General features: G+C 41.5%; 1 protein-coding gene across 1 annotated transcript; it reads left to right on the top strand.

The window, feature by feature from the left end:
• Window positions 1-432: 432 nt before the first annotated feature.
• Window positions 433-5,093, top strand: HIRIP3 (HIRA interacting protein 3). Its single transcript, XM_030970761.1, has 4 exons — window positions 433-693; window positions 2,806-2,950; window positions 4,741-4,833; window positions 4,917-5,093. The coding sequence occupies exons 1-4, from the start codon at window positions 442-444 to the stop codon at window positions 5,027-5,029; spliced, it is 603 nt and encodes a 200-aa protein (XP_030826621.1). The 5' UTR covers window positions 433-441; the 3' UTR covers window positions 5,030-5,093.
• Window positions 5,094-8,034: the final 2,941 nt, after the last annotated feature.

The raw sequence follows: 8,034 nt of genomic DNA, 5'->3' as shown, positions 1-8,034 counted from the left end.
GAGGAAGATGAGGAAGAGGAAGATTCAGACCAGAAAAATGGGAGAAAAACGGGAAAAAATGGGAAAAAAATGGGAAAAAACGTGAAAAAACCCCAAAAAACGGCAAAAAAAGGGAAAATGGAGAGTGAGGAAGAGGAGGATGAAGAGGAGGAGGAAGATGAAGAGGAAGATGAGGAAGAGGAAGATTCAGACCAGAAAAATGGGAGAAAAACGGGAAAAAATGGGAAAAAATTGGGAAAAAACGTGAAAAAACCCCAAAAAACGGGAAAAAAAGGGAACATGGAGAGTGAGGAAGAGGAGGATGAAGATGAAGAGGAAGAGGAGGAGGAAGATGAGGAAGAGGAAGATTCAGACCAGAAAAATGGGAGAAAAACGGGAAAAAATGGGAAAAAATTGGGAAAAAATGTGAAAAAACCCCAAAAAATGGCAAAAAAAGGGAAAATGGCGAGTGAGGAAGAGGAGGATGAAGATGAAGAGGAAGAAAAACCCCAAAAAGCCCCGAAATTTGCCCCAAAATCCCCGAAATTTCCCCCGAATTCCTCGGGCTCGGATTCGGAGGATTTGCCGTTGGCGAAATGGGCGGAAAAAGGGAGAAAACGGGCAAAGGAGGAGGAGGAGGAGGAGGAGAGGAGGAAGAGGAGGAGGAGGAAGGCCAAGGAGGAGGAAGAGGAGGAGTGGTGGAGGCGCGGGAAGGTGAAAATTGGGGGAATTTGGGGGAAAATTTGGATTTTTGGGGACATTTTGGGGGAAAATTTGGGATTTTTTGGGGGAAATTTTGGGGGAAATTGGAGAAATTTTGGATTTTTTGGGTAATTTTGGGGGGAATTTGGGCAAAATTTGGGATTTTTTGGGGAAAATGGGGAATTTTGGGGGAAATTTTGAGAAATTTTTGGGGAATTTTGGGGGAAAATTGGGAATTTTGGGGGAATTTTGGGGAAATTTTGGGGGGAAAATTGGGGAAAAATTGGATTTTTTGGGACATTTTGGGGGAAAATTTGGGATTTTTGGGGAAATTTTGGGGAAAATTGGGGAAAATTTTGGATTTTTTGGGGGTGAAATTTTGGGATTTTTTTTGGAATTTTGGGGGAAATTTTGGGAGTTTTGGGGAAATTTTGGGAAATTTTTGGGGAAATTTTGGGGAAAATTGGGGGAAAATTTTGGATTTTTTGGGGGAGAAATTTTGGGGTAAAATTTGGGATTTTTTGGGGAAATTTTGGGGAAAATTGGGGAAAATTGGGAATTTTGGGGGAAAATTGGGGAAAATTGGGAATTTTGGGGGGAAAATTGGGAATTTTGGGGAAATTTTGGGGGGAAAATTGGGGAAAAATTGGATTTTTTGGGACATTTTGGGGGAAAATTTGGGATTTTTTGGGGAAAATTGGGGGAAAATGGGGGATTTGGGGGGAAATTTTGGGGGAAAATTGGGGAAAATTTGGAATTTTTGGGGAAATTTTGGGGGAAAATTGGGAATTTTGGGAATTTTGGGATTTTTTGGGGGAAATTTTGGGGAAAATTTGGGGGAAATTTTGGACTTTTTGGGGGAGAAATTTTGGGGTAAAATTTGGGATTTTTGGGGGGAAATTTGGGGAAAAATTGGATTTTTTGGGACATTTTGGGGAAAATTTGGAATTTTTGGGGAAAATTGGGAATTTTGGGGGAAAATTGGGAAATTTTGGGGGAAAATTGGGGAAAAATTAGATTTTTTGGAGACATTTTGGGGAAAACTTTGGGATTTTTTGGGGAAATTTTGGGGGAAATTGGGGAAAATTTGGAAATTTTGGGGAAAATTGGGGAAAATTTTGGATTTTTGGGGGTGAAATTTTGGGATTTTTTGGGGAATTTTGGGGGGATTCTTGGGGGAATTTTGGGGAAAAATCGGGAATTTTGGGGGAATTTTGGGGGAAATGTGGGATTTTGGGGGAAAATTGGGAATTTTGGGAAATTTTTGGGGAAAATTGGGGAAAATTGGGAATTTTTTGGGGAAATTTTGAGGGAAATTTTGGGAAATTTTTGGATTTTTTGGGGGACAAATTTTGGGATTTTTTTGGGGATTTTTTGGGAATTTTGGGGGAATTTTGGGGAAATCGGGAAAATTTGGGGGAATTTTGGGAAAATTTGGGGAAATTTTGGATTTTTTGGGGGAGAAATTTTGGGGTAAAATTTGGGGGTTTTTGGGAAATTTTGGGGAAAATTGGGGAAAATATGGAATTTTGGGGGGAAAATTGGAGAAAAATTGGATTTTTTGGGAAATTTTGGGGAAAATTGGGAATTTTGGGGGAATTTTGAGAAATTTTTGGGGGAAAATTAGGGAAAAATTGGATTTTTTGGGGGAGATTTTGGGGGAATTTTGGGAAATTTTGGGGGGAATTTTGGGGGTGAAATGGGGAAAATTTGGAATTTTTGGGGAAATTTTGGGGGAAATTGGGGAACATTTGGAATTCTTGGGGAATTTTGGGGTAAATTTGGGGATTTTGGGGGTAAATTGGGAAATCTGGGAAAATTTGGGGGATTTTGGGGAGATTTTTTGGGGATTTTGGGGTTGAATTTTGGGGGGATTTCTGAGGATTTCGGTCAAATTTTGCCGGAATTTTGCCTGAATTTGATCAAATTTATCACAAATCCCTGAATTTCCCCGATTTTGCCCACAACCCCCCAAATCCTTCCCCAAATTCCCCCCAAAATTCCCGCCAAAATCCCGAATTTTCCCCTCATTTCCCGCCAAGTCCCCGCGAGGGGGCGTGGCTTCCTCCAAGCCACGCCTCCTCTCTCTAAGCCACGCCCCTTCACGCCAAGCCCCGCCCCCAGGACCCGCCGGAAGTGGCGCGGTTGAAGCGATACCTCCGAGCCGCCGGGGGGCGCCCCAACTACAAGCAGCTCTTCCGGAAGTGCCGCAGCCGCCGCGAGGTGCTGGAGGCGCTGAGGGGAGCCCTGCGCGACCTGGGGCTGCGCGGTACTGACAAATTTGGGGGGAAATCCGGGGAATTTGGGGATTTTTTGGGATTTTTTTTTAATTTCTGTGGGATTTTGGGGGGTTTGGGATGGGTTTGAGTGGGTTTTGGGAGGATTTGAGGGGTTTTTGAGGGGTTTTTTTTGGGATTTTAGGGAGGGTTTAGGGGGATTTGGGGGCTGAGGCGGGCTCGGTGTGAGGAGAAACTTGATGGTACGTGAGGGATTTTTTTGTGGAGTTTTTTGTGGAAATTTTGGGGAATTCCGGGTCTATTTTGAAATTTTGGCTCGGATTTTAGGGTCTTGGGTTGAATTTGGGGATTTTGAGGCGATTTTGGGTGGAATTTTGGGGAGATTTCAGAGAATGTGAGGAATTCAGGGACACCCTGCGAGACCTGGGGCTGCGCGGTACCATCGAATTTGGGGGGAAATCCGGGGAATTTGGGGATTTTTTGGGATTTTTTTTAATTTCTGTGGGATTTTGGGGGTTTGGGGTGGGTTTGAGTGGGTTTTGGGAGGATTTGAGGGGTTTTGAGGGGTTTTTTGGGATTTTAGGGAGGGTTTAGGGGGGATTTGGGGGCTGAAGTGGGCTCGGCGTGAGGGGGAACTCGATGGTACGTGAGGGATTTTTTGTGGAATTTTTTGTGGAAATTTTGGGTCCATTTTGAAATTTTGGGTCGGATTTTAGGATTTTGGGTTGAATTTGGGGATTTTGAGGCGATTTGGGTGGAATTTTTGGGTGGAATTTTGGGATTTCTAAGGGGAATTTGGGTGGAATTTTTGGGTTTTTAAAGGGGAATGTTCGTGGATTTTTGGTTGGAATTTTGGGTTTTTAAAGGAGAATTTTGACGGATTTTTGGGTGGAATTTTCGGATTTTACGGGAAATTTTGGTGGAATTTTTGGGTGGAATTTTGGGGATTTTTAAGGGGAATTTGCATGGATTTTTTGATGGAATGTTTGGGGATTTTTAAGGGGAATTTGGGTGGAATTTTTGGGTGGAATTTTGGGTTTTTAAAGGGGAATTTTGACGTTTTGTTTTGGGTGGAATTTTTTTTTACGGAAATTTTGGTGGAATTTTTGGGTGGAATTTTGGGGATTTTTAAGGGGAATTTGCGTGGAATTTTTGGGTGGAATTTTGGGTTTTTAAAGGGGAATTTTGGTGGAATTTTTTGGGATTTTTAAGGGGAATTTTGGCGGAATTCTTGGGTGGAATTTTGGGATTTTTAGGGAATTTTGGTGGAATTTTTGGGTGGAATTTTGGGATTTTTAAGGGAAATTTGGGTGGAATTTTTGGGGATTTTTAAGGGAAATTTGGGTGGAATTTTTGGGATTTTTAAAGGGAAATTGGGTGGAATTTTTGGGTGGAATTTTTGGAGTTTCTAAGGGGAATTTGGGTGGAATTTTTGGGGATTTTTAAGGGGAATGTTGGTGGAATTTTTGGGTGGAATTTTGGGTTTTTAAAGGAGAATTTTGGCGGAATTTTTGGGTGGAAATTTGGGATTTTTAAGGGGAATTTTGGGGTGGAATTTTGGGGTGGAATTTTTGGGGATTTTTAAGGAGAATTTTGGCGAATTTTTGGGTGGAAATTTGGGATTTTTAAGGGGAATTTTGGTGGAATTTTTGGGTGGAATTTTTGGGTTTTTTAAGGAGTATTTCGGCAGAATTTTGGGGTTTTTTTGATGGATTTTCGGCGGGATTTCTGGGAATTTTACGGGAATTTCAGGAAATTCGAGGGATTTGCTGCAATTTGTGGATTTTGACCCCGTTTTTGGGCGGATTTCGCCCTTTTCCAGGCACCCCCTCCCTGGCCCGGTGCCGCCGCCTCGGCCGCCGCCGCGAGGAAAAAGCCGAACTCGCCGCCTTCGACGCCTCCAACATCTTACCCGGTAAAAACCCCCCAAAAAAAACCCCAAAAACCCCCAAATTTCCCCAAATTCACCATTTCTAACCTCTTCCCTTCCATCCCCAGCGAGATCCCGGCGGAGAAACCCCGAAAATGCCCCAAAATCGCCCCCGAAATCGCCCCTTCCCCCCCCGGATTGGTCGCGGCTCCGCGGCGTCGTCAGCTCGGACAGCGAGTGAAGGGAATTTGGGACTTTTTTTTTTGGGGGGAATTCTCGGGGTTTTGGGGTTTTTTTTTTTTTAACGGGCTCGGTGTTTGCGTTGTAAAGTTGTTGTAAAAATTAAAAAGGTTGTTGTAAAAATGGCTGGGAAAATCCATAAAATGGCCCAAAAGTCGATGTGAAATTCCCTAAATTCAGCCCAGAAATGGCCCCAAAATGGCTCAAAAATACCCCAAAAATCGCCCTAAAAATGCCCCAAAAATTCCCCAAAATCCTCAAAAATCATGTCAAAACTCATCTCAAAAATTACCCCAAAAACTGACAAAAATACCCCCAAAAATCCCCAAATGTTGCTCAAAAAATCGCCCTTAAATGACCCAAAAATGGCCACAAAATTTGACCAAAAATCCTAAAAATTACCCCCAAAAAATCCTTAAAAATCACCCCAAAAATGCCTCACAAATCCCCCCAAATGACCCTAAAAATCGCCCCAAAAATTGCCTCCAAAATTCCCAAAAATCCCCAAAACTCACCCCAAAAATCTCCAAAAATGGCCTCCAAAAATTGCCCAAAATTCCCAAAAATGGCCTCAAAAATTGCCCAAAAATCCCAAAAAATCACCCCCAAAATCACACCTAAAATAGCCCCAAAAATCCCCAAAATTGGCCTCAAAAATCCCAAAAAATCACCCAAAAATCCCCAAAATACACCCCAAAATCACTGTAAAAAATCCCCAAAATTACCCCAAAACCTCCCACAAATATCCCAAAAAATTGGCCCAAAATCCCAAAAATTGCTCCAAAAATCCCAAAAATCCCCAAAAAATCACCCCCAAAACCGCCCCAAAAATATTCCCAAAAATCCCCAAAATTTGCCCCAAAAATCACCCCTAAAATCCTCAAAAATCACCCCAAAAATCCACAAAAATCCACAAAAATGGCTCAAAAATCGCCACAAAATTTGACCAAAAATCCTAAAAAATAACCCCAAAAGATCCTTAAAAATCACCCCAAAAATGCCTCAAAAATCACCTCAAAAATGCCCCCAAATGACCCTAAAAATCGCCCCAGAAATCGCCTCCAAAATTCCCAAAAATGGCCCCAAAAATCCCCAAAACTTGCCCCAAAAATGGCCTCCAAAAATTGCCCAAAATTCCCAAAAATGGCCTCAAAAATTGCCCAAAAATCCCAAAAAATCACCCCCAAAATCACACCTAAAATAGCCCCAAAAATCCCCAAAATTGGCCTCAAAAATCCCCAAAAAATCACCCAAAAAACACCCCAAAATCACTGTAAAAAATCCCCAAAATTACCCCAAAACCTCCCCCCAAAATCCTAAAAAATCGGCCCAAAATCCCAAAAATTGCTCCAAAAATCCCCAAAAAATCACCCCCAAAACTGCCCCAAAAATATTCCCAAAAATCCCCAAAATTTGCCCCAAAAATCACCCCTAAGATCCTCAAAAATCACCCCAAAAATTCACAAAAATCCCCCAAAAAGGTTCCAAAAATCGCCCTAAAAATCCCCCAAAATGACCCAAAAATGGCCACAAAAGTTGACCAAAAATCCTAAAAATTACCCCCAAAAAATCCTTAAAAATCACCCCAAAAATGCCTCAAAAATCACCTCAAAAATGCCCCCAAATGACCCTAAAAATCGCCCCAGAAATCGCCTCCAAAATTCCCAAAAATGGCCCCAAAAATCCCACAAAAATCTCCAAAAATGGCCTCCAAAAATTACCCAAAAATCCCAAAAATGGCCTCAAAAATTGCCCAAAAATCCTAAAAAATCACCCCCAAAATCGCCCCTAAAATAGCCCCAAAAATCCCCAAAATTGGCCTCAAAAATCCCAAAAATCACCCAAAAATCCCCAAAATACACCCCAAAATCACTGTAAAAAATCCCCACAATTACCCCAAAACCTCCCACAAAAATCCCAAAAAATTGGCCCAAAATCCCAAAAATTGCTCCAAAAATCCCCAAAAAATCGCCCCCAAAACTGCCCCCAAAATATTCCCAAAAATCCCCAAAATTTGCCCCAAAAATCACCCCTAAAATCCTCAAAAATCACCCCAAAAATCCACAAAAATCCACAAAAAAAGGCTCAAAAATCGCCAAATCAAAATTTGACCCAAAAATCCTAAAAAATAAAAACCCCCCAAAAGATCCTTAAAAATCACCCCAAAAATGCCTCAAAAATCACCTCAAAAATGCCCCCAAATGACCCTAAAAATCGCCTCAAAAATCGCCTCCAAAATTCCCAAAAATGGCCCCAAAAATCCCCAAAAATTGCCCCAAAAATGGCCTCCAAAAATTACCCAAAAATCCCAAAAATGGCCTCAAAAATTGCCCAAAAATCCCAAAAAATCACCCCCAAAATCGCCCCTAAAATAGCCCCAAAAATCCCCAAAATTGGCCTCAAAAATCCCAAAAATCACCCAAAAATCCCCAAAATACACCCCAAAATCACTGTAAAAAATCCCCACAATTACCCCAAAACCTCCCACAAAAATCCCAAAAAATTGGCCCAAAATCCCAAAAATTGCTCCAAAAATCCCCAAAAAATCACCCCCCAAAAACTGCCCCAAAAATATTCCCAAAAATCCCCAAAATTTGCCCCAAAAATCACCCCTAAAATCCTCAAAAATCACCCCAAAAATCCACAAAAATCCACAAAAATGGCTCAAAAATCGCCACAAAATTTGACCAAAAATCCTAAAAAATAACCCCAAAAGATCCTTAAAAATCACCCCAAAAATGCCTCAAAAATCACCTCAAAAATGCCCCCAAATGACCCTAAAAATCGCCCCAGAAATCGCCTCCAAAATTCCCAAAAATGGCCCCAAAAATCCCCAAAACTTGCCCCAAAAATGGCCTCCAAAAATTACCCAAAAATCCCAAAAATGGCCTCAAAAATTGCCCAAAAATCCCAAAAAATCACCCCCAAAATCACACCTAAAATAGCCCCCAAAATCCCCAAAATTGGCCTCAAAAATCCCCAAAAAACGCCCCAAAAAATCACCCA

The sequence above is a fragment of the Camarhynchus parvulus genome, unplaced genomic scaffold (genome assembly GCF_901933205.1).
Source record: "Camarhynchus parvulus unplaced genomic scaffold, STF_HiC, whole genome shotgun sequence".
Lineage (NCBI taxonomy): Eukaryota > Metazoa > Chordata > Aves > Passeriformes > Thraupidae > Camarhynchus > Camarhynchus parvulus.
Note: the sequence above shows the minus strand (reverse complement) of the source record. Positions and strands in the feature narration are given on the sequence as shown.

Excerpts from the sequence above, each read along its gene's own strand:
- HIRIP3 (XM_030970761.1), top strand. The coding sequence starts at position 442 with ATGGCGAGTGAGGAAGAGGAGGATGAAGATGAAGAGGAAGAAAAACCC. Across the intron at positions 2,951-4,740 it reads GCGCGACCTGGGGCTGCGCG|GCACCCCCTCCCTGGCCCGG; the intron begins GTACTGACAAAT and ends GCCCTTTTCCAG. Across the intron at positions 4,834-4,916 it reads CGCCTCCAACATCTTACCCG|CGAGATCCCGGCGGAGAAAC; the intron begins GTAAAAACCCCC and ends TTCCATCCCCAG.